The sequence below is a fragment of the Carcharhinus amblyrhynchos genome, chromosome 20 (genome assembly GCF_965287045.1).
Source record: "Carcharhinus amblyrhynchos chromosome 20, sCarAmb.v2.hapA, whole genome shotgun sequence".
NCBI lineage: Eukaryota > Metazoa > Chordata > Chondrichthyes > Carcharhiniformes > Carcharhinidae > Carcharhinus > Carcharhinus amblyrhynchos.
The window spans coordinates 26,680,291-26,707,183 of record NC_137343.1 but is presented as its reverse complement, the minus strand read 5'-3'; the positions used below and the strand labels follow the sequence as shown (position 1 = coordinate 26,707,183).

The 26,893-nt window shown below is 42.2% G+C and overlaps 1 protein-coding gene across 3 annotated transcripts in view; it reads left to right on the top strand.

Moving 5' to 3' along the window:
• The window catches only part of LOC145355857 (calcium/calmodulin-dependent protein kinase kinase 2-like), a 103,447-nt gene that overhangs the window by 9,660 nt on the left and 66,894 nt on the right, over positions 1-26,893 (top strand). For all 3 annotated transcript variants that reach the window (XM_080208289.1, XM_080208288.1, XM_080208287.1), the window contains exon 2: positions 5-575. In XM_080208289.1, the coding sequence (XP_080064415.1) occupies positions 57-575 (519 nt within the window). In that variant the 5' untranslated portion in view covers positions 5-56. The remainder of the gene's footprint in view (positions 1-4; positions 576-26,893) is intronic.

Below are 26,893 nucleotides of genomic sequence, written 5' to 3'. Positions count from 1 at the left end.
ACAGGAAGCTCAAGGTCACATGACCTATCCATGTGGATAAAGCAAGGTGAAGCACCATGTCATCATGTGTCTCAAGCAGATCTGCTACCAAGAGGACTGCAAGCAAGGACAATCAATGTGGCAACGACAATGAGGAGCAGCTAGATATTAGTTGTAGTCTGTCATCCTTGACCATTGACTTAGGCATGGAGTCTCTCATTATTGTGACTGAATATGACCAGAGTACTACTGATAGTGAACTTGAACAAAATGGAGAAGAAATGCTGGAAGATGAACCTATGCAAGAGAGTATTGAAGTGGTCAGGTCATCCTGTGATAAAACTTTGGGACGATTGGAAAGAGCTCAATCAGAAGATACTCGACAACCTAGAGTCAAGCTAAGTATGTCCAGTCGGAAGCTATCTCTTCAAGAAAGATCCAATTTAACTCAGTCATCTTCCAGCGGCTCAGTCATTAATGGACGTTATATTTATCCTTCTTTGCCATATTCTCCAATTACATCTCCACATTCTTCCCCCCGGTTGCCTCGTCGACCAACAGTGGAGTCTCATAGAGTGTCGATTACAGACTTGCAAGTAGGTATACTGTCCTTTATGAATGAATCTATCAGAATAGCTCTCGTGTGCTGATTTTACATGGAATAATTGTGATTTTATTCAAATTCATTAAAATAACACTCATGTTAAATTTGGTTTTAGACAAAAGTGCTTCTCCAGTATATTTTATTATTGATATCATAGATATTGTCAGTGATTTGAGAAATTGTTTCAGTTCAAGTGGCAGTAAAGAAAATAAAAATATGCTGTAATTTCAAATACTGTAGTTAAACTGAATTAAAGATTCACCCTTTATTTCAATGTAAAACCTTGGTCTGAAAGGTACTGGAAAGTTAAATTGGCAATTATAAAAACATAAGAAATATGGAGCAGGAGTAGACTGTATGTGCTCCGGAGCCTTCTCTGCCATTCAGGGGAATCATGGTTGATCATTACTTTAGCTTTCCCATCTGCCCACCATAATCCTGTGATTCGCTGAGTGGTCATGAATCTATCTCACTGAGCCTTTGCTTCTCGGCCTTTTGGTTAAAGTCAAGTGTGGGATCATGCCCAAGATGGGGTGCAATGCCTTATCTTGTCAGCTTGGATCTTGTTTGTCTCTCTTTTGAGAGCCATGGATTGGAGTCAATTTGAATTTTCTTTTTGGAGCAAGCAAGGAGATAGATTTGGATTTGTCTGGTCCACTCTGGGTATTGGTTTTGTAACTTTAAGAGCAGAGTAATTTTAAAAAAAAATCAATGATGGAACATCCACAACCCAAAGGTCTACAACACAAAGGTCCACAACCTTTAGAGTGAAGAAATTTCTCTTAATTTCCATTCTGAATGATAAGCCCATTCTCTTGAAAATGTTCAATTCCCCAGCCAGAGGAAATAACATCTCAGTATGTATCCTAATAGACCATTACACAATCCTAACTGTTTCAACGAGATCACTTCTCATTCTTCTAAACTCATAAAGGCCCAATTTACTCAACCTCATCGTCAGGCAATTCCTCTCACCCTAACGTCCAATCTAGTGAATATTTCTGCACCACCTCCAATAGAAATATATCCTTCCATAAATTTGGAAACCAAAGTTGTACATAAATTCTCCATGTGTGGTCTCAGCCAAGCAAGAATTATTCTTGTACTCCAATCCCCTTACAATAAATGTGAACATACTATTTGTCTTCCTAATTGCTTACTCTACCTGCAAGCTAACTGTGTTCCTTGAAAGCACCCAAGTGTCTCTGGACATCAACATTTACAAGTTCCATACCTTTTAAAAAATATTTTTGTTTTTTATTCTGAATGCTAAAATGAAAAATTTCATAATTCCCTACAGTATCCTCCTACCTTATTGACCATTCATTCAACTTGCATATATCTCTGTGTGCTCCCCACAGCTTACATTCCCATGTAGTTTTGCACCATCAGCTAACTTGGATGTATTGTTTTGTCTTTCGTGTGAGTCATTAATATAATTGTAAACAGCAATGATCCTTATGCCACTCCAGTAGTTACAAGCCTTCCAACTTGAAAGTGGCCTCTTTAGCCTTAATCTGTACTACTTCCTGTCCGTTAACCAATTCTCTATCAATGCTACTATATTACCCTCAACTTCACAAATCCTTAGTTTGTGCATTAACCTTTTGTGTGGCATTTTATCAAATGCCTTCTGGAAATCCAAGTACACTACATCTACTGGTTTCTCTTTATTTACCCTACCAGTTACATCCTCAAAAAGACTCTAAGAAATTTGTGAAACAGGATTTCTCTTTCCTAAAACCATATTGACTTTGATCATTTTTTGATTTTATAAGTGCATTCTTCAGGCTTCCTTAATAATAGATTCCAGTATTTTCCCAGTGTCTGATGTCAGGCTAACTGGCCTGTAATTCCCTGTTTTCTCTCTCCTTCCTTTACTGAATTGCAGAGTTAGCAAGTTCAGGATTGTTTAGCAAGTGTTGTCCAATTGTAGAATCTCATCTAATGTTGGACATTGTTTCAAATTTTGCAAGCACGGGCTCGTTGGATTTGGTATGTACTTTGCCTGTTACAAACAGCAAAGGGATACATTATTTAATATGATCTGCTAATTGTTGGGTTATAAGGTCAACATACCTAGCATTACAGTAGCACTGAAATTTGTATGCTACGTTATTTATTTGTGTGAACATCTTTTTGCCTTGACGTCAGCGTCCTGTTTGTGGAATGTGACACTTGTTGCTATTGCATAGTAACAGTGTAAAACAACTAGCTTCACTTGTTCAGATTTTTGAGACACCTTATCTTCAGCATAATCTGAGGTAGTCTGAGTGCTTTTCAGGACCGAAAATGACAGCCTTAGGCCCATTCATGAGTTTGTGCAATATACAGTGAGCAATGACCGAATCGGGGTGTTCATTATTCCACAGAATTACTTTGTGTCCTATTTCAGCATCAAGCTTGCATGGTGAACAAATGGCTTCAGATCCTATTCATGAGATTGCAGAAAAGGCCAATCTTGCAGCATGTGGAACTATACAAACCCCAAATTGTATATTGACTAATGAAGACAGGTTTGCATTAGACAATAGTACAGAACCCATTGGCAGATTTCCCAACTAGCAGGTTGAGGAAAGGAAATAGTTGAATGCTGTCTTTCAAAGGTGAATTTGAATGCAGGATCAAACCCACTAAGGTGTGTAAGGAACTTCTTGCATGCAGCTGCAGGTTCAGAAATGCAAACATATCATCTGTGTTGGAAGTATGTGAGGGATAGGAGGTTAGATATCAAAAGGAACATATCCACACTTTTTCAACTAAACAGAAGTTTAAGGAACAATTGTTCCTTCATTTGGTCCCCAATGCAAAAATCAGTCAATCAACCAGCTTGGTTTGAATTTCAACAAAGCTGGGCATTTAACTATTCTGTGCTGCATTCTCCATGGCAACATCTCCACAATCAGTCCACTTGCCAACCAATCATTTTTTTGTCATGAATGCAAATTGTTGTTCCCCCATTATGCCTGAAAAATGATTGCAAGCTATTTTGATGAGTGCCAGATGTAAGGCTTTGATAATATGTTTTTTTCAACAATTAAAATTCTTGTTTGTCACTTTCAAATTTAATATTAGTTCAGTTGTATTATCAACCATTTTTCAGCCAGATTTTTTACTGAGACTAATTAATCCTACCTCATTGCGCAATGCCAGATCTAAAATACCATTGACTCAAGTTAGTTCACAACGTGTTGCCTCTGGTAACTGTCACAAAAACACTCTACAACTTATCCTCCAGATCACCTTTGCCAATTTGATTAATCCAGCCTATATGAAGATTAAAGTCTGCTGCATAGCCTTTGTTACACGCTCCAGTTATTTCTTGTTTAGTACACTATTCAAAGGTATTGCTATAAACCATTTCCACCTGTGATTTCTGACAACGTTATTCCTAATCTCCATCTGTACTGATGCTGCTTCCACACTGTCAGATCCTTTCTCACTACCGCCCTTATGTTATCCTTTCTTATCAGGGTTACCACTCCTACTTGTTCTCTGTTTTTGAAATACTATGTACTTGGTATATTTTCAAATCTTGGTCACCCTGTAAACAAGTCTTTGTAATGGCTATTAGATCTAAACCATCCAGGTGTTGGAGATGGAAAAGTGGTAGGACTGGAGGGTCTTAATGACATTACTGTTACTAGAGAGGCGGTGCTCGACAGACTGGAGGGGCTGATTGTGGACAAGTCGCCAGGACCGGATGGAATGCATCCGAGGGTTCTGAAAGAAATGGCGGAGGTGATAGTGGATGCCTTGGTGGTTATTTTCCAGACGTCGCTGGATTCCGGGGAAGTGCCGGAAGATTGGAAAACGGCTAATGTTACGCCATTGTTTAAGAAGGGTGCCAGGCAAAAGGCAGGGAATTATAGGCCGGTTAGTTTAACGTCGGTTGTAGGTAAAATGTTAGAATCTGTCATCAAGGAGGAAATAGCAAGGCATCTTGAGAGAAAGTGCTTGATGGAGCAGACGCAGCACGGCTTTGTTAAAGGGAAGTCGTGTCTGACAAATTTACTGGAGTTCTATGAGGATGTGTCTAGGGCGGTGGATAGAGGAGAGCCGGTGGATGTGGTCTTTCTTGATTTTCAGAAGGCGTTTGACAAGGTACCTCACAAGAGGTTATTGCAGAAGGTCAGGGGACATGGAGTTGGGGGTAGGGTGTTAGCGTGGATAGAGGATTGGTTGTCAATAGGAGGCAGAGAGTGGGGGTCAATGGGTGCTATTCGGATTGGCGGATGGTGACTAGTGGAGTGCCCCAGGGGTCGGTGCTGGGGCCTCAGCTATTTACCATTTATATAGATGATCTGGAGGAGGGAACCGAGTGCAGGGTGTCGAAATTTGCTGATGACACCAAGATTGGGGGAACGGCAAATTGTGCGGAGGGTGTGGAGAGTCTGCAGAAGGATCTAGTTAGGCTGGGCGAATGGGCCAGGAAATGGCAAATGGAATTTAATGTTGGCAAGTGTGAGGTGGTCCACTTTGGTAGGAATAATGGTAGGAAGGACTATTAAGTGGCGAAAAACTGCAGCAGGCGACAGTGCAGAGGGACCTCGGGGTCCTTGTGCATGAGTCGCAAAAACCCAGCTTGCAGGTGCGGCAGGTGTTCAGGAAGGCGAATGGGATGCTGGCCTTCATAGCGAGGGGGATTGAATATAAAAGTAGGGAGGTCTTGCTGCGGCTGTATAGGGCATTGGTGAGGCCGCAGCTGGAGTACTGTGTGCAGTTTTGGGCGCTGTACTTACGCAAGGATATTTTGGCCTTGGAGGGAGTGCAGAGGAGGTTTACTAGGCTGATGCTGGAGTTGAGGGGTTGAGCTATGAGGAGAGGCTGAATAAATTAGGCTTGTACTTGTTAGAGTTTAGAAGAATGAAGGGAGATCTCATTGAGACATATAAGATGATGAATGGGATGGATAGGATAGAGGTGGAGAGACTCTTCCTGCTCAGAAAGGATAGTAGGACTAGGGGGCACAGCCTCAAGATAAAGGGGGGGGGGGGGGCGCGGTTTAGAACGGAGTTGAGGAGGAACTTCTTCACTCAAAGGGTGGTGAATCTATGGAATTTTCTGCCCGTTGAAGTGGTGGAGGCTACCTCGCTAAATATTTTTAAGACGCGGGTTGATGGGTTTTTGATAAGCGAGGGGATTAAGGGTTATGGGGAGAGGGCGGGAATGTGGAACTGAGCCATGACAGATCAGCCATGATCTTATTGAATGGCGGGGCAGGCTCGAAGGGCTAGATGGCCTACTCCTTTTTCTTATGTTCTTATGCTCTTATTTCTCTTCTTTTTCTTCTTTTGTGCCACTAGTTCCTCAATCTTATTGTGAATGCTTTTTACAAACAAATAAAAATTCTTTAGTTTTATTCTTTTCACTATTATTTACATAGACTTTATTGGCTGATGCATAGTTACCATCAAACTCTGTCACCACCTGTTCTAGCTTGCCTTTATGCAGATCACAACACCGCTTTCTAGCTCCAACTTTTCTCAACAATATTATCTCCTCTCACCTTTTTACTTTGAAGACCTAGCCACAATTCTAATACCATTTACCAGGACACTGATCTCAACCCACTTTAGTGGAATCCATTAAGGGAATAAGCTGCTTCTTTCCTGCGTCCTTGTGCCAGTGCACAAGGGATCAAAACATCTTCCCACACCATCTTTGAGCTACATGTTTAGTTCTCTAGTCTGCTTGGTCCTATGCCAGTTGGCATGTGGTTCAGTAACAATCCAGCTCTACATATTAATTTGGACCCCTACCCCTCAACTTCTCAGCAGTACATCATTCTTAATTCTACCTATGTCTTTGGTTCCTACATGAACCATGACAACGAGATCTTTCCACTCCAGGTTTGTCTCTAACACGAGGAAACGTTCTTAAACTTGGAAATAGGCTAAAAGCACAAATGGTTACAGCTGCAGTAAACAGTTCTATATCCTATCCCCCTATCACTATCGCGTTCCTTTTTGCCAACCCTAGTTGAATGGCATCTTGCCCCACGGTGCTATAGTCAATTTACTCATGCACCCTGCAGTTCTCTCCTCCTCCATCAATACACACTGGATCCTCATACTTGCCTGACTTGTTGACCGAATTTAAAGTTCTGCTTAACGTATTAGTGTAACTGCCTCCTGGAATAATCTATCCCAATAACTCTCCTTACAAATGGTCTGCAATGTCTGCAGTTTGGATTCCAGCCCAACAGATCTGAGTCATAGGCTCAAACTACAGCCATCTCCCACAGATAGTTATTTGGACCTGCATAGAATCATAGAAACCCTACAGTGCAGAAAGAGGCCATCTGGCCCATCGAGTCTGCACGAATCACAATCCCACCCAGGCCCTACCCCAGTATCCCTACACATTTACCTGCCAATCCCTCTAACCTATGCATCTCGGGACACTAAGGGGCAATTTAGCATGGTCAGTCAACCTAACCCGCACATCTTTGGACTGTGGGAGGAAACTGGAGCACCTGGAGGAAACCCACACAGACACGAGGAGAATGCGCAAACTCCACACAATGACCCAATCCGGGAATCAAACCCAGGTCCCAGGAGCAGTGCTAACTACTGTGCTACTGTGCCGCCGTTATTACAGTGGGGACTGCAGTGCATTCTACATTTGTATTGTATTTCAACAATACCTTTTCACTAGCTGTATTATAATCCAGGTCAGAAACTCCACGGTATTTCATGAAGTCAACCTAGACCATACATTTTGCACTTTTGGCTAGGGTAAGCATGAGATGTTTCATTTCAGGTATGATTCAAATGACCCGCTCAGGAGCTTTTATCATGATGTGGATATGCCAGCGTTGGACTGGGGTAAACACAGTAAAAAGTCTGACGACACCAGGTTTAAGTCCAACCGATTTATTTGATAGTACACTCACTAGCTTTCAGGGTTAGTCCCTTCGTCAAGGGACTAACCCCGAAAGCTAGTGAGTGTACTATCAAATAAATCGGTTGGACTTAAACCTGGTGTTGTCAGACTTTTTACTGAGCTTTTATCAGACATAGTTCATTTAAGGATACAGTTAACACATAGAAAATTAGCAATGACTTTTAACAATTGCAAACAAGAAAAAGACCACCATGATATTGTGTAAATCTTAAAAACTAAATGCACTGTTCCAATACAACAAACCTTCTTATAAACATATATATGTGTGTGTCCCAGGTTTAGCACAGAAAAGAAGAATGCTGATGTGGTTTTACAGCACAGCAATACTTGCTATGAATTAGTCCTTGGATAAAGAATTGAAACTTTAGCTTCTCCATTCTGGAAATCCCAGCACCTCGAGCTAAAAATAGTGTCACTACTGGCCTCTAGCTATTAGCCAGTAAACCACTTGCATTAGAATTTTCACTCCTGGAAGACAAGAAAAACTGCTTTCAACATAGCAGAATTTCTAACAACAGGGAGCGAGACAACCGCACTGCCTTTAGCCAGAAGTTCACACACCTTCTAACTAAAAAGCAGCCAGCAGCCAAACACTGAAAATAAAAGAAATCTTGTCACTGACGTGTCAATCATCTCCCCTTTCTCTCTTCTCTCTTCCCCTTCCACCACACACACAGACACACACACACACACACACACACACACACACACAGACACACACACAACCCCCCCCCCCCCCCACCCCCGTCAAAAAACAATTCAAAAGGGTCGTAATACTCCAGGACATTGCATTGGGCCCAGAGTGAAAATTTAAAAAAAAACTAATCAGCAATAAAAGGATATCTAAGCATGCAGCTCTGTGTGCGTATAACAGCTGAGAACATGATTCAGAAATATATTTCTTAAAGACAATCATGACATAGTATGCAAATAATTAATATGGTACAGAGGAATTCCAAAATTGTTTGACAAAGCCTAAATTGTCACAATAAAAAACAAGTGTGAAGTGTTTGTGGTTTGTTTTTACCACTGAACCAATATCTACTATTACAAAATATTCAAAGCTTGAAATGTGTTCTAGAAATCCAAAATGCTGCACAATGTGAGGCATGCTGGTGAACATTTATTCTTGCTTATTTTAACAAATACTGCAGGACATTCTGTAAATTTTTTATTCTCACAATAATAAAAACAGCATTATCATCTCAGCATTAAATCAGCAGCCCATATAGAAAACGTGAAACAAATTCATGTTTATTCTTGGGATCTCCTAGGCCTAATGTCTCAGTTACTCAGTGGAGAAACTGATGGACTTGTTTCTGGAATTTCTTTTAGCTGCCTGATTGCTTTGTGTTGAAAGTGCAACAAATTGGCTGAGCGCATCACATCAATCTTAGTGACTGCGATATTGCATCCTGTTTGCCACAATTTCTTAAGTGACGGTTTTCTGAAGTGAGTTTTTCTGACCACTGAACGTCAATGTTAGCTCAACAAGCAGTTATTGTGAAACTGGAGCACTAGCCTTGCCATAGCTCCCAAGGATTTCACTCTTTAGTTATCCTTGATTAAAATTCATGCATACACATTGGGGGAGGGTAGGATTGGGCATTGCTGTGATCTCTTTCTGCCTTTCAGTTAGAAAAGCTTCCAAACTTTAAATGCACCCATGGCATCAAAGCATATCCAATACATGGAGCTATATCCCACAAGGAGTGAAAATTTTCAAAAGGGAAGGGGAGAATGGTTAGGAAGAAGCATCAAGGGAAATAATATTGTTTTAAAAAAAAAAGTAGCTGCAGAATTAAACCATTAACTCCTCTATTTTTTAGATTCTTTTGATGCTAATTTCTTGTCGCTAAAATATATAGCTTGCTTTGGTTGAAACTCTAATTCACGCTCAATGTTTATAGTACAGACAGTGCTTGGCTTTATGCTGTTTGCACTTAAATTTACAAATCAACGTCCCGTTTGCGCTTTACAGTGTTGGGTTTGACTTGGCAACATTGCGCCAGCGAACAAGTTCAACATTCATAAGTGTGCACTGATATTCTACACCACCCATCTTCCTAGCTAAATTGCTGTTCCGACGTATTTTTACTTGGTGCATCTTCAAACTTTTTCTAAAATTTATATTTTATAATAATTTATTACTGGTATACTTAATTAAATACAAAATTCTGGGTTTTTTGATGAGAATAGGTTTTCAGTCCTTGGTTCAGAAATCAATTGTTGATTTATAATGTTCTTGCGGGAAAATTGGTTTTGACATACGATGTTTTGGCTTGATTGTGGTTTTCAAGAACCAGTTGTGGCATAAGTCCGAGGACTGTCTGCAAATGGTCTCTGTTTCAATACAACTGCCACTTTATCGGGTCTTTTACTGGAAATTGTGTCCCCACCAATGAACTGATGTACAGCTTGCTGCCTTCTCACAGATGGATCTTTAGTTCAATGAATAAACCTGGAACTGAAAACTAACTTCAGTAATGGTGACCATCAGTTGTTGTAAAAAAGGACTCATCTGTTTTACTGATAATTTTAGGAAAAGAAATTTAACATCCTTACCCAATCTGGCTTACATGCGACTCTAGATCGAAAACAAAGTGGTTGACTCTTAATTACCTCTGCAGTGGCCTAGCAAGATTCTTTTGGAGCTAATTTCTTGTCATTGAAATATGTAGCTTGCGTTGGTTGGATTAGAACGCTAATTCATGATCAATGTTTATAGTACAGACAGTTAGGGATGGACAACAAATGCTGGCCTTGCCAGTGATGCTCACATCCCATGAGAGAATAAAGAAAAAATCCATCATCCACTGCTTCTCTTTTTGGTCTACCCAAATAAAAGACAATGTATGTTTGCACTGGGTCTCACAATGCCAATTATAATTCGAATTGGCAAACCTGAGTCTGCAAAGAGGAAGCTTCAGGTCCCCAGCCTCAGCATGGTTATGTGGGAAGGTGTTTCGGGAAGGTTGGATAGCACTCTCAGATGAGTAAATCAAAGGAAACTAACCACCACGACGTACTTGTGCTAATGGCTGGTGAATAGAATCCGGGTGGGGGTTGGACAGGCTGAGGCAGGTTGTTTTGGAAATAGTTCCATAAGAACATAAGAAACAGGAGCAGGAGTAGGCCATCTAGCCCTTCGAGCCTACCCCGTCATTCAGTAAGATCATGGCTGATCTGAAGTTGATCAGTTCCACTTTCCCGCTTTCTCCCAATAACCCTTAATTCCCTTGTCTGTCAGAAAATTATCTACCCGTGACTTAAATATATTCAATGAATATATTTCATTGAACGAATTCCAGCTTGCAGGAATTTTAAATACTCAGTTTAAAATTTGTTTATGTGAAAAAAAGCTTGTCTTCTAATTTCTGTTGCGCAGTGCACATTTGTTTTTGGAAATGTTCATTATTGCCAGTGTTCTTACTATTGCAGAGAAATCTAAAAAATAGCAACAGTTCAATGCACTTCTGCCTCCATCATGGCTTCAGAAATCCCTTAAAAGATTTCTTTGGTCTGAGTTTCTAATTGTGCAATTTTTATTTACTTGTGCACTGAAGTGTTCATAAGTCTTTGAATCCCATGACATTTAAAGGAACAAGTTGTCTTCAGCTATTCCTCAATTCGAGGATCACACCTACTCGGAGTGTCAAGTTTCCACTACAGCCCTTGTGGCAGAACAGACCAATCCTTGATCCACAGATCTTTGAACAGATGGGGCAAATAGGGCTTTCTTTTCTTATCTCTTCTGCTGCTGTTCTGCCTCATCACCTGACGAAGGAGCAGCACTCCGAAAGCTAGTGACGTTTGCTATCAAATAAACCTGTTGGACTTTAACCTGGTGTTGTGAGACTTCTTACTGTGTTTACCCCAGTCCAATGCCGGCACCTCCACATCATGACCTCCTAGATTGTCATTGTTTGATTCTAAGTGATGATCTGTGGGGGACTGATGCCTGCTATTCAGCTTATCGACTTGTTTGATCAGTGATGAATATATGCTGAGCACCAGGATATCGCAAAACAAAACAATCCAAAAGAAAGATAAATATTTCAGCCTGAAAATAGCCTGATTGGAGAGTGGAATTTGAAATGCAGCTCAAACCAACCAGGATAATCTTCACAGCCAACACAGTTACAGAACAGCCTTTGGTCATGTGTAGAATAGGGACTACCATCTCTCCCATCCTTTCGCAGTCCGAAGGCTTATAATGGGATGCTCCCAGCTTACTGCATGCTTTAATCCGTCAGTTCTGCCTGATGCACTTACGCTGATGGATGAAACCATCCAAGATCTTTCTCTTCTCCCCTCCCTGTCCCTCAGCCACAGTCCCTCTGCAAACTGGAGCCTGGGAATATATCAAACACGAGTCAATCCTGCAGTATGCTGTTTGTCTGTTTTCTTCAAAGTATTTTATACAATGTGTGGAACTTTGGTAACTTGCAGGATCAAAGTGACCAGTTCACCTTAGCAACATTGTATTAAATATTAATAGAAATTTATCCTGGGGAATATTGTTGACAGTCGGACAAAAAAAAAGCAATGAGGCCTACGCCTGATATGTTTGCCAATGTAAAACAATTTCCTTATTAAGTATTTTTCAAAATGAAAGATTGACTTATGTTCTATTATATAGCATTAATTGTATTTGTACTTCAGACAGTGGGTACAATGTCATGCCAAAGAATTCAATGGACTGTATAGTTTTGACTTTTGTTTTGTGATAACAAAATCTTGTGCATAGTCAGTAGTTCAGCAGAAAATCCAATCTGCAGTAAACTGAGAATAATACTAGGGCTTGATTCATGATTGAAGGATTGTTAAAGACAGCAGTAATGTATTCAGATAGATGGATATCTATTGTGTTAGCATAAATTTTGTCAGATTATGATAAGCCTCTGGTGTGCTACATCTGTGCTATTCATTACTGTTTTCTGTAGCCCTATAAATGGGAGAATACAAAATTTTGAAGAAATTGAAACAGTTTCAAATAACATTTAAAATTACAGCTTCACACATTTTCTACCCCTCCCAACTCCAGCACCCACAACCACCACATTCACTTTGCATCAGTTGACTCAGATGGTAACGTTGTTTCCCTGTGAGGCACCAGTTGTGCTGATAACATTTGCCTTGGCACTATTGAACTGTGAATGGCTAGGGCCATCAAGGTTTCAATTCTTGATAGCTGGGAAGTGTGAATGTTGGGATTGGGTGATGATATAGATGGGGTTTAGTGACACACAGTCAAATCAATAACCAACTTATTGACTGAAAAGCACATGTGAAGGCACATAGCCAAATTCATTATTGTATAAACAGAAAAAGGTCTCAAGTTTCCGAGGCAGGTTTTCATCGTAACCCACAAATCACAGCAAGTAATTCATACAGGAATCAAATGCCCCTCTCTCATTTTCACCCCACGGTGTCCACCTTTATTATTGTCTGATGGTCTGCTTAGACTAGTTTGCAGCTGAATCTCATCTTGACATAGATGCTATTGAAGGTTGCCAGTTCCTTCTGGGATTGCCAGGAGCCATCTCGTGCAAGGCCTGGTTATACTCAGCAGCCACATTAACTAGGGGACAGACATGATCTAGAAAATGGAGAAGTATTGAAAATGCCACCTCTCCTGCACCCCCTTGTGACATCACATACCCTCTTGGGCTGAAGCATGCACGCAGGGGAAGGTGGAGCAAACATCACATGCATCCTTGAGAGGGCATAGTCATTGTCTTGCTTTGTGCTTGGGCAATGGACCACGTCTAACTGGAAAAGCTGAAGGCTGAGGCACCATTTCTGCTGTAGGGTCAAACCCCCCCAGTGGTATTTCCATATCACAGATTTATTCCACTGGATTAGGGTTCATGAAGCCAAGCAAAGCCTCTTTCCTTTCTTTAAGTTAATTTATATGTTAAATCTGCCCTGGTTTTCTGAAATCTGGTATCTTACCTTATGGGTAACCAAATCTACCTTTTCAAGAACTTCATAGAATCCCTTCCACCTCTTGAGGAACTTACACTCTGTTGTCAGAACCAGAACATAATCTGCCACCTGAAACTCTGGGGTGTGGTACTTCTGTTATAAGCCTTGGTCTGGGCCATGTGGGCTTTCTCCAAAAGTTCCCTTATTGTTGGGAGGACCGCATTTATCCATTTTCCCATTTGATCCACATGTTCAATGCCCATGCAAGAACCACTGTTCTTCCCAGGTATCTTTAGTGATGTTCAGTAGGCCTTGCAGTCTTCTGGAGTACAAAAGCTGAACTGGCAGGAAATCTACAGAAGCCTGAGGAACTTCATGTATAGCAAATAACAATTTCTCCCACCTTTTCCGTGGCTTTTCTTAACACCTTTATCAGGGTTTTAATAAATCTTTCCAATGGGCCATCCATCTATGGATGATATACAGAGGTCCTCACCTAGAGATGAAACACTTCTGTCATGATCCAAGACATGAATGGGGTTAGTATCTCCATTGGTGGACCTACTTGGGGAAAAGAGAGACAAGTTCATGTGCTGTTTTGCTTTAGTAGTACAAAGTTGGATGGCTTCAGAATACCTCACAGCATAATCAACTATCACTAAGGTGTATGGTATCCTTTGGCTTACTTGATTAGGAGCCCTGCCAATGCGTTCAAAGGGAATGTCTATTATGAGAAGTGGAATGAATGGACTCCTGTAATACGGCTGCAGAGCAGTGGTCTGGTATTCTCTGCAGGTTTTGCAAAATTGTTCCACACTCCTCTGTATTCTTGGGCAGTAAAACCCAGTTCAACAGTCCATCTTTAGTCTTTTGTACTCTCAGGTGTCCTCCTAGTAAATGATGATGGGCAAGGTCTGGCAGTGTTTTGGGGTCATGATGTGGAGATGCCAGCGTTAGACAGGGGTACATAAGAACATAAGAAATAGGAGCAGGAGTAGGCCATCCAGCCCTTCGAGCCTGCCCCGCCATTCAATAAGATCATGGCTGATCTGTCGCTGCTCAGTTCCACTTTCCCGCCCTCTCCCCATAACCCTTAATCCCCTCTCCTATCAAAAACCCATCAACCCGCGTCTTAAAAATATTTAGCGAGGTAGCCTCCACCACTTCAACGGGCAGAGAATTCCAGAGATTCACCACCCTTTGAGTGAAGAAGTTCCTCCTCAACTCCGTTCTAAACCGCCCCCCTTTTATCTTGAGGCTGTGCCCCCTAGTCCTATTGTCTTTTTTGAGCGGGAAGAGTCTTTCCACCTCTATCCTATCCATCCCATTCATCATCTTATACGTCTCAATGAGATCTCCTCTCATTCTTCTAAACTCTAACGAGTACAAGCCCAGTTTATTCAGCCTCTCCTCATAGCTCAACCCCCTCAACTCCGGTATCAGCCTAGTAAACCTCCTCTGCACTCCCTCCAAGGCCAAAATATCTTTGCGCAGGTGCGGCGCCCAAAAATGCACACAGTACTCCAGTTGCGGCCTCACCAATGCCCTATACAGCTGCAGCAAATGCCACTAAAAAGTAAATGCCACTAGCTTTCAGAACGCCGTTCCTTCGTCAGGTGAGTGGAGACTTCTGATCACAAACAGGGCATATAAAGGCACACACAGTTTACAGAATACTCCACTCACGTTGTCTGCATCTTTAAGACTTGAATAACAGATTAGCTGCAAAGACGTGCATTTTAATCAGTATTCTGTAAACTGTGTGTGCCTTTATATGCCCTATTTGCGATCAGAACTCTCCACTTACCTGACGAAGGAACAGTATTCCAAAAGCTAGTGGCGTTTACTACCAAATAAACCTGTTGGACTTTAACCTGGTGTTGTGAGACTTTTTAGTGTTTTGGGGTACCAATAGCTTCTCCACCTCAATTTCTCCCCTTTTTCAATACTATATAGCAGCTGGTTTTTCCTGCAAAATAAAGGGAGGGTTAAAGTGTGTTAGGTTCGTTTTGTTCCCCTGTCAATCATTTGTGCTTGTAACCAGGCCCAGTTAATTTGATTTATTATTGTCATGTATATTAGGATACAGTGAAAAGTATTATTTCTTGTGCACGATGCAAACAAAGCATACCGTTCATAGGGAAGGAAACAGAGTACAGAATGTAGAGTTACAGTCATAGCTAGAGTGTAGAGAAAGGTTCACTCAGAAGTCAGATGGCAGCAGGGAAGAAGCTATTCTTCAGTCAGTTGGAACATGACCTCAGACTTTTGTATCTTTTTCCCGATGGGAGAAGGTGGAAGAGAGAATGGCCGGGGTGCGTGGGGTCCTTAATTATGCTGGCTGCTTTGCCGAGGCAGCGGGAAGTGTGGACAGAGTTAATGGGAGGCTGGTTTGTGTGATGGATTGGGCTACATTCACTACCTTTGTACTTTCTCGCTATCTTGGGCAGAGCAGGAACCGTACCACATCCTTGCACCCCCACTACTTGCCTTCAAACACCCACACAACCTCAAACAGTGCATTGTCCGCAGCAAGCTACTCAGCCTTCAGGAGAACAGTGACTACGAAACAACACAACCCTGCCACAGCAACCACTACAAGACATGTTGGATCATCGACACGGATGCCATCACCTCACATGAGCGCACAATCCACCAGGTACACGATACGTTCTTTTGCAACTCGACCAACATTGTCTACCTGATACGCTGCAGGAAAGGATGTCCCAAGGCATGGGACACTGGGGAGACCATGCAGACGCTATGACAACGGATGAATGAACACCACTCGACAATCACCAGGCAAGGTGGGGAATACTTCAGAGGTCACAGACATTCGGCCTCTGATCTTTGGTTAAGCGTTCTCTAAGGTGGCCTTCACGTCACAGGACAACGCAGAGTTGCTGAGCAGAGACTGATAGCCAAGTTCCGCACGCAAGGACTGCCTCAACCGGGATCTTGGGTTCATGTCACACTATCTGTAACCCCCACGAGTCTCCTGGGCTTGCAAAATCTCACTAACTGTCCTGGCTGGAGACAATGCACATCTCTTTAATCCCTCTCTCTACTCACATTGTCTGTACTTTTAAGACATGATTTCCTGTAAAGGATCGCATTCCAACCATTACTTTATAAATTGAGTTTGTGTCTTTATATGCCCTGTTTGTGAATAGAACTCCCATTCACCTGATGAAGCTCTGAAAGCTAGTGGCTTTTGCCACCGAATAAACCTGTTGGACTTCAATCTGGTGTTGAGACTTCTTACAACATACAGGGGTATGTTCTCCAGTATGCTTCCTGAAGTCAATGACAATCTCCTTTGTTTTGTTGACATTAAGGAGAGGTTATTGTCATCGCACCAATTCACCAGATACTGGATCTCATTCCTGTACTCTCTTATCATTGTTTGAGATTGTTTAAGGTTGGATTCTCTAACTAGGCATCCCAAACCCACCCACCGATCCCTTGCCTCCAGTTCCAGCAATTCAATCACTGGTAGACCATCTCCTTCATCCTCCCCACCTGCCTCAGCTTCCAGGAGTTCTTTTGCCATGAATATAGAAGTAGGAGTGTGAGTAAGCAGTTCAGCTCTTTGAGCCCATTCTGCCTACTATACATGATCATGGTTGATCTCCATCTCATCCTAACTCCACTTCCCTGCCTTTTCGCCATGACCCTTTATTCTGTGTTTGATCAAATATTTATCTATCTCTCATGATTCTGCATCTACTGCACTTTGAGGCAGTGATTTCCCTAAATTCACAACTGTCAGTGAAAAGTAGCTTTTCCTTAGCTCCGTCTTGAACCTCTCTCCTCTTGCTCTACAAGAATGATCTCTTGTCAAACTGTTCTAGAAAAGGGAACATTTGGTTAACATTTACTTTGTCAATTCCGTTGAGTATTTTATATACTTCAATCAAATCCCCTTCTCATTCTTCTGTACTCCAGCGAGTACAAGCACATGCCACTCAACCTCCTCATACGACAGCCCCTTCAAACCTGGAATCAATCCAGTGAACCTCTCCTGAACTGCCTCCAGTGCCATCACACCCTTCCTCAAAGTAGGTGACCAGAACTGAACACAATACTCCAAGTGTGATCTCACCAATGCCTTATACAATTGTAACAACACTTCTCCACTTTAATACTCCAGACCCTATGCAGTAAATGCCAAGATTCCATTTGCCTTCCTTATAACATTTTGCACTTACATATCCACTTTCTGAGACTCATGCAGAAGAACACCCAGATCCCTCTGCACAGACTCCTTTTGAATCTGTTTCCCATTTAAATAGTAATGAAGAGACCATCCTGTGCCCCTCAAACACATTTACAACCCCTCTTGCTCCCATAGTCTGGAATGATGGACAGTCTCGGCCTACCAGCACCGGTATGGCACACATTCAAATGACTCCCTTGACCTGATAACAGCCTCTGGGGATGTGGAACTGGAGTAAAGCAACAGGGTGACTCCAGGTATCACCATGTACACAGGTTAGCTGTAAGGCTTCCTTTTCCAGGAGAATTTTATCTCGAGAAACCATTGCTGGGGTAGCCGACATGATCATGCTGCTGAATCCAATAAAACATCCGTGTTCTGATGTTCCACTTGCATCCCTCTTCTGGACCCTAGGTGCACCAACCTTTGCCTGGCTGTATGCTAAAATAAGGTTTCAGTCCCTCTTGCCTCTTCTGCTATATCTTGCACTTTCTATGAGCATAGTTGAGCAAGATGACCCATTTCTTGGCAGACACAACAATGGTGGGCTTCTAGTTCTGCCTTTCAGGAGTGTCTTGGTCATGATTGGGTTTGGGGGAAGTTTAATTTGTGTGTCCTGGGGTTATTCCCTCTGATTTCCCCAACTTGACTTGAACTTCAGTAGCCAGATGACACTCTACCAAGTCCACTGCTTGGCCACTGTGAAAGGGTTACCCTTGTTCACTACATTTTAAATCTCTGGAAAGACTTCTCAGGAGGTGTTCTAGCACAACCCACTCCACCACCTGGGCTGAGTTCAGGGTTTCAAGCCAAAGCAATTTGTGAGCCAGATGAATCAAATCAAACGTCTGGGAACTTTGAACTCTGTCAGAGTGTTAGGCACAAATGTTGAAGTGTTGAATCCTCACAGCCATGGTCACCTCCCCAGCTTGCCAGGATTTCTGCTTTGAGCCACTCGTAATCTTCAGCGGCAGCCTCCTGCAAATCATGGTAGGCCTTCTGTGCTTCCCCAGTCAGATAAGGAGTAATGATGCCAGCCCACTGTTTTCTTGGGCCAGGATTCCGGGTTGGCGGTTCTCTCAAAAATCGTCAAGTATGCTTCCACATCATCCGTGTCTGTCATTTTCTGCAGCCAAGCGTCCCCAGACATTCCAGACTGAGTTTGTGGCCAGGGCATTGCATTGAGTCTCTGGAGTTCTGCCTGGATCCTATTTTGGCCCTGTGTTTCCTCTTCTAACAGCAACTGGTTGGTGATGACTTGCATCTGAGTTACTTCTTGTTGCACCCAGATTCCCTCCTGTTGAATCAGCATTGCCCAGGAGAGCTGCTAGATAAGAGTGTCCTTGTCTCTTTGGTTTTTGTTACCAACCATGTCCATGTTCTCCTCCAATTGTGATGTTGTCAGGTAGGGTTTAACGACACAAAACCAGCAACCAAAAGACCAGGTCAAATCAGTAAACAATTTATTGATTAACAATGAAAGCACACAGCCAAGTTCGTGGTTGTATAAATGGGAAAATGTTTCAGATTACTAAGGCAGGTTCTCATGTAATCATGGTCATACTACAAAGAGCGTTTGTTGTCTGTCCTGGCTGTGATCCACAAAACACACAAAATTGCACATGTCCTGTCTCCACTCTTTACTATTGCCCAGTGATCCACTTACTGCTTGCCTATCTAAGGTTTGCAGCTGAACCTCATCTCCAAGATTGATGTGAAAACTCTTCTGGGATGAAAGTCGCCAGTTCCTTCCGGGATTTCCAGTGGCCATCTTGAGAGGGCTGGCTGTACCCAGTTAGCTGTGTTGTCTGAGAGACGGACATGATCAAGAAAATGGATGAGCAAGTATCGAAAATACCATCCCTCCAGCACCCAGCCCTTTGTGACATCTCAATGTATAGAATTCCTCTGTACTTCCATTTTCCTGTTGACATAATCTGATCTCATATACATAATATGGTTACATGGATAATTTAGCAGAACTTTTCTGCCCTGTGGAATTGTATTTTAGCAACAGTTAGGGCCAGAGAGGATAGGAATGAAGATAAATCAGGAGGCAATAATTCGCGCACTCCCCTGTTGAGTGCCAAGAATGTTAGTCATTTCAGACATGTTTGCTCCAAGTAACTATATGGCCTGTTTGGTGCAAATATTTGCATATGTCTCAGAACAAGTCACTCAGCCACCATGACAAAAGAGGGTTGATGACACTTGGAGAAAGCTTGCCAGTATGTTGATGATCAATGTTAAAGCACGAGAACTCAGTTAGATATTTGTAGTTGCAGTTTACTTTTCCTGAGTTCTGGTGAGCAGAGTGCAGAATCTCCATGCTGAAAAAGGGACAAATCTGAAGGAAGAATCATTGGCAGTAATTGCCTCCTTGCAGTCTCATATCTGGGGAGTGGTTTGCGGCCTGCTTCATGATAGTGTCAGCACAGAAACCAGCTCAATTGAAAAATAGATCATAACTTAAATTTGAGAGTCTTATGATACGTAAAAATATGCACTTTCACATTTTGTACAAGTTATATAGACAGCAACCTGCAAAATAGCTTTTATTCTTTGGCCAATGTGATTATGAAGATAAAATTATTCAAACCATTGCCACAGTTGCTGATCAAGTCTGGCATCCCTTCATTTTTTTTGAGAGATTATTTGGTAGCCTTTGGTCAAATGTTAACTTACAGTCACCCATCCAGTCATCTACACTACATTCTCCCTCCTAACAATCTACACAATAACCTGCAGTCAGCTACTTATATCCATAGAGCCACTCACTAAACAGAAATCCAATTAATTATCCACCTACACACATTCAATTAATTAGTCTTACACCTACATCTTCATTCACATATTACCTCTATCATTCTCACACCCACACAGTCCACCTCTGCATGCGCATGACAAAGAAATGCAAATATATTATTCACAATGTAATTACCTATATTCAAATCGCTAGCCATGAACAAAATTCTGTTCTGAAGTGAGGCATATATCCAACCGTGATATTTTATTCTGAAGGACTTTTTTGAAAAGGTCCTCTATAAATAAGCAGGTTTGGAAACAATTTTTCAGTTTACCCATTGATAGAATAGCGATTAATTGCTAGAACAGTAGCAAAACATTTGTGTCATGAGCTGTGGCTGATTCTTGCTTTCTTGCTGGTGTACTGGATTTTGCATATTACCTACGCTGTAAATTTGTTAATGTTTTCATGGAGACTTGTAAACTCCCCCGCCCCCCCCCCCCCCCCCCCCCCCCCCAACAAAACTGGTGATGGATAGAGTCATTCCTAATGAAAATTGGAACTAAATATCATAGGAGAGCAAGAATCTTCAGCGGGCTCCAAGAATCCTTGCAAATGTTCTGATTGCTGGGTGACTGGAGCAGGCTGGTATCCTTGCCCTCTAGCTCATCCTGGAACCACGTGCAGCTTAAGACCCCATTTCCTGCAATTACCTACAGCTCGAGGAGCGACATCTAGGAATCAGATGTAGCTCGAAGAGCCATGTCCTGGAATTAGATGTATCTCGAGGATCCATGTTTTGGAATCAGCTGTAGCTTGAGGATCTACAATCTGGAACCATGTGTACCTAGAGGAGCAACGTCCCGGATCCATGTGGTTGCATGTCATGGAAGCACATGCAGCTTGAGGAGCCGCGTCCTGGGGAGCTCGTGCAGCTCGTGGAGCCGCGTCCTGGGGAGCTCGTGCAGCTCGTGGAGCCGCGTCCTGGGGAGCTCGTGCAGCTCGTGGAGCCGCGTCCTGGGGAGCTCGTGCAGCTCGTGGAGCCGCGTCCTGGGGAGCTCGTGCAGCTCGTGGAGCCGCGTCCTGGGGAGCTTGGGGAGCACATGCAGGAACTGAACTTTATAATTGTCACCCCGTCTGCCCACAGGAAGTGGTGCTTTTGAATTATTTTAAAGTAGGCTGTAGTATGTTTCCCCAAACCCTCCATTTGTGCAGTCCAGTTTACTAATAAAGCACCAAAAACTCTCGTTATGATTCAGTCAGAATATTAGTTTGTTCACAATTCAAACTGGGGGGCCATTGGGATAGTGTTCATAACCTCATCATACTTGTATACATTTATAGTAAGGGGAAATAGAAGAGGAAAATTTGTAACTATGAGCAACAGCAATTGAAAAAATACACTTGTACATGAATACTAATTCATGTAATTTCCTGAGTCCAAGAAGTCCAAGTCCAGTGGGTGTTTCCTTTGTGGCAGAGTTCAGCCCACGGGTTTCTGGTTGGAGAGACCATGAGAGTCCTTGAAACGAATGACAGTGCAGCACAATGTAGTTTCTGCGTTTAGGCAATCTGGTAGGCAATGATCAGGACTTTTAAAATAAAATGGACTTTGAAGAGTAGAGAAATGGTAGCTAGCTTCTCACTCAGCTGGGAGCTGCTGGAGTTAGAACCATAGAATTCTATCGTGCAGAAGAGAGGCCGTTTGGCCCATTGACTCGGCACCAACCACAAACCCACTTAGTCTCCCTGATACTAAAGGGCAATTTAGCTTGGCCAGTCCACCTAACCCACACATCTTTGGACTGTGGAAGGAAACTGGAGCACCTGGAAGAAACTCATGCAGATACTGAGAGAATGTGCAAATTCCACACACAGCGACCTGAGGCCGGAATTGAACACGGCTAACCACTGTGATGTCCAGTTCTTTCCAATTGATGTCAAACCAGCTGTCTGACAGTTTCTCCATTCTCAAAAGAGTATAGAGATTTCAAAATGATCATTTGACCTCCTTTCTCCAGAGTGATATCAAAAGAATGTTTATCTTGCCTGGACTTGCTTTGATTTCAGGATTAATAATGTCCCAAACATTACCTTTTGAAAGTATTACCATCCATAATGAGGTATTTGTATCGGAAAGCCATGTTTAGGCAGACCCTCTGACTCCACTAGGTGGTAAGCTTATCATGCTGCAAATGATGCCCATTGTCCCCTCAATAATCCCGCTTTGAAATGGACCTGGGCAGTCCCAGGTGTGAAGTGGAGCTGTTAACAACCTTGCAGGGATAACAAGTTTTGATCTGCAAGTTTTACCTCTCTTTGTTCCTTACAAATGAGGATGAGATTTTTCTGTTATTGTAACTCGTGTTGGTTGCTTCCAGAACAAAGGGCCATTGCTGTAGTTATTTGACTTGTTGCAGCCATTTTTTTGTTTAGCACAATGTCAATTTCAGAAATAGCTAATGAATATTTTGTTACATTTCTTTTAATTTCTTATTGACGTAACAGAAGAGTGGTGATATAGCCCATTGTGCTGGAAACTAGGCGCGACTGAGAGACAAGTACAACATAACTTTGCAAATTTAAACATCAATTTAAAACCTAAATGAATATTTAAACATCAAGTTAGATCCTAAATGAATATTTCTCACCAGTACTTACTGTTGAGCAAAGAATGGATGTTAGGGAACTTGGGGAAATAAATAGTGATGTCTTAAGGAGTGTACATATTATAGAGGAGGAGGTGCTGGAAGTCTTAAAGTGCATCAAGGTAGATAAATCCCCGGGACCTGATGAAGTTTTTTGAGGGGGTAACCAAGAAGGTAGATAAGGGCAGCGCAGTTGATGTTGTCTGCATGGACTTTAGTAAGGCCTTTGACAAGGTACCGCATGGTAGGTTGTTGCTGAAGGTTACATCTCACAGGATCCAGGGTGAAGTATCTAAATGGTGGTAGAGAGTTGTTTTTCAAACTGGAGGCCTGTGACCAGGATGTGCCTCAGGGAGTAGTGCTGGGTCCAATGTTATTTGGATTTTATATTAATGATTTGGATGAGAATATAGGAGGCATGGTTTGTAAGTTTGCAGATGACACCAAGATTGGTGGCATAGTGGACAGTGAAGAAAGTTATCTCTGATTGCAACGGGACCTTGATCAGTTGGGTCAGTGGACTGATGAATGGGGCAGATGGAGTTTAATTTAGACAAATACGAGGTGATGCATTTTGTTAGATTGAACCAGAGCAGGACTCACTCAGTTAATGGTAGGGCATTGGGGAGAGTTACAGACCAAAGAGATCTTAGGAGTACATGTTTATAGCTCCTTGAAAGTGGAGTCACAGGCGGACAGAGTGGTGCAGATGGCATTCGCCATGCTTGGTTTCATTGGTCAGGACATTGAATACAGGAGTTGGGATGTCTTGTTGAAGTTGTATAATACATTGGTAGGGCCACACTTGGAATACTGTGTGCAGTTCTGGTCACCCTATTGTAGAAATGATATTATTAAACTAGAAAGAGTGCAGAAAAGATTTACTAGGATGCTACTGGGACTTGATGGTTTGAGTTATAAGGAGAGGCTGGATAGACTAGGACTTTTTTTACTGGAGCATAGGAAGCTGAGGGGTGATCTTATAGAGGTCTATAAAATTATGAGGGGCATAGATCAGCTAGATAGTCAGTATCTTTTCCCAAAGGTAGGGGAGTCTAAAACTAGAGGGCACAGGTTTAAGGTGAGAGGGGAGAGACACAAAAGTGTCCAGAGAGGCAATTTTTTCACAGAGTGGAGAGTGTCTAGAACAAGCTACCAGAGGTAGTAGTAGAGGCGGGTACAATGTTGTCTTTTAAAAAGCATTTAGATAATTACATGGATAAGATGGGTATAGAGGGATATGGGCCAAATGCAGTCAATTGGGATTAGTTTAGAGTTTAAAAAAAGGGCGGCATGGAGTTGGGCTGAGGAGCCTGTTTGCATGCTGTAAATCTTTAAAATCTAATACACTGGCAGTCAATTGGGATTAGTTTAGGGTTTACAAAAAGGGCGGCATGGAGTTGGGCTGAGGAGCCTGTTTCCATGCTGTAAATCTTTAAAATCTAATACACTGGCATAACAGAAATAGAAAAGCATTATCTTCTGTAAGCACACGACATGAAGACTACGTAATATATAATTTAATGTATTGATCAATGTGATTTAGTCCTTATTAATCCTTTTTTTACAATAATGTATTGACGTCATCAATGCACTTCAAAGTGATTCCTTCTGAAACACTTTTTTGCATCTTTTCTAGAGAAACCTGATTGTGTAATTGAAGTATAGATTTTTCTATTCTTTGAAGTTCAACCAATACAAATGTGATATTTAGGTTACATTATGGCATTGTGTTTATTGTACATGTTGTACATATTGTACTTTTTTAGGAAAATTCTTGCCTAATGGCAACCATAATTACAATCTATGATGCATATTATTTTGCATCAAGCATCAAAAAAGGAGTGTATTTGAGAATTTATTACATCCTTCACGTAAATTAAGTTGATAGCATTTTTATACGGAACACTAGGATTTGACATTCATTTAAGTTACTTTGGGGTGAAAAATATGGCTGATATATTTTACTTACAACTCTGTAGCAGATTCCCAATATTATTCTCTTTGGTGTTTAGACTACACTTCAAAATGTATTGTGTAGTATAGTAAGTATTCCCTGGTTTCCACGATGTAATTCAGTCTGAATTGGTGGTGGGGGACGCAGGGGGAAGAACTAAAAAGAAACTACTTTGAGGTCTGATTTTTGAGAGAATGGGGAAACTCATTCACGGTCAGGAAATAAGCCTTGGCTTTTTCAATTTGAATTACTGTTTTAAAATATTGAATCATCTAAATATACCCTCCCCCTTCTTAACTTTCCACCATCTGTATCATTTAACCGGCAAGGTAAACTAATCTCCATACCTGCCAATTCTAGACTTTTTTTGCTCAGACATTCTAGGTATGAACATCCATAAAAGGGAGGGTCAAAGTGATGGTTTTTGTTTTTCAGATATGTGAATGTTGATTATTAGTTGATCTCCTTGGTGTCCTTGCTAGGAATTGCCAAGTTTCATGGTTATAGGTAGCACATTGAAGTGTGAAGCAAATTGATGGCTCAAGGGTCTGAATTATTATAATTATTAAACATTAATGCATATAAATTTAGGTTTCATTAAAGGGAAGTCGTGTCTGACAAATTTACTGGAGTTCTATGAGGATGTGTCTAGAGCGGTGGATAGAGGAGAGCCGGTGGATGTGGTCTTTCTAGATTTTCAGAAGGCGTTTGACAAAGTACCTCACAAGAGGTTATTGCAGAAGGTCGAGGGACATGGAGTTGGGGGTAGGGTGTTAGCGTGGATAGAGGATTGGTTGTCAATAGGAGGCAGAGAGTGGGGGTCAACGGATGCTATTCGGATTGGCGGATGGTGACTAGTGGAGTGCCCCAGGGGTCGGTGCTGGGGCCTCAGCTTTTTACCATTTATATAGATGATCTGGAGGAGGGAACCGAGTGTAGGGTGTCGAAATTTGCTGATGACACCACGATTGGGGGAACAGCAAATTGTGCGGAGGGTGTGGAGAGTCTGCAGAAGGATCTAGATAGGCTGGGCGAATGGGCCAGGAAATGGCTAATGGAATTTAATGTTGGCAAGTGTGAGGTGGTCCACTTTGGTAGGAAGGACTATTACTTACGGGGCGAAAAACTGCAGCAGGCGACGGTGCAGAGGGACCTCGGGGTCCTTGTGCATGAGTCGCAAAAACCCAGCTTGCAGATGCAGCAGGTGGTCAGGAAGGCGAATGGGATGCTGGCCTTCATAGCGAGGGGGATTGAATATAAAAGTAGGGAGGTCTTGCTGCAGCTGTATAGGGCATTGGTGAGGCCGCAGCTGGAGTACTGTGTGCAGTTTTGGGCGCCGCACCTGCGCAAAGACATTTTGGCCTTGGAGGGAGTGCAGAGGAGGTTTACTAGGCTGATACCGGAATTGAGGGGGTTGAACTATGAGGAGAGGCTGAATAAACTGGGCTTGTACTCGTTAGAGTTTAGAAGAATGAGGGGAGATCTCATTGAGACGTATAAGATAATGAATGGGATGGATAGGATAGAGGTGGAGAGACTCTTCCCGCTCAAAAAAGACAGTAGGACTAGGGGGCACAGCCTCAAGATAAAAGGGGGGCGGTTTAGAACGGAGTTGAGGAGGAACTTCTTCACTCAAAGGGTGGTGAATCTCTGGAATTCTCTGCCTGTTGAAGTGGTGGAGGCTGCCTCGCTAAATATTTTTAAGACGCGGGTTGATGGGTTTTTGATGAGAGAGGGGATTAAGGGTTATGGGGAGAGGGCGGGAAAGTGGAACTGAGCCACGACAGATCAGCCATGATCTTATTGAATGGCGGGGCAGGCTCGAAGGGCTAGATGGCCTACTCCTGCTCCTATATCTTATGTTCTTATGTTCTTATGTATTCCTTAAGGTTACAAGATG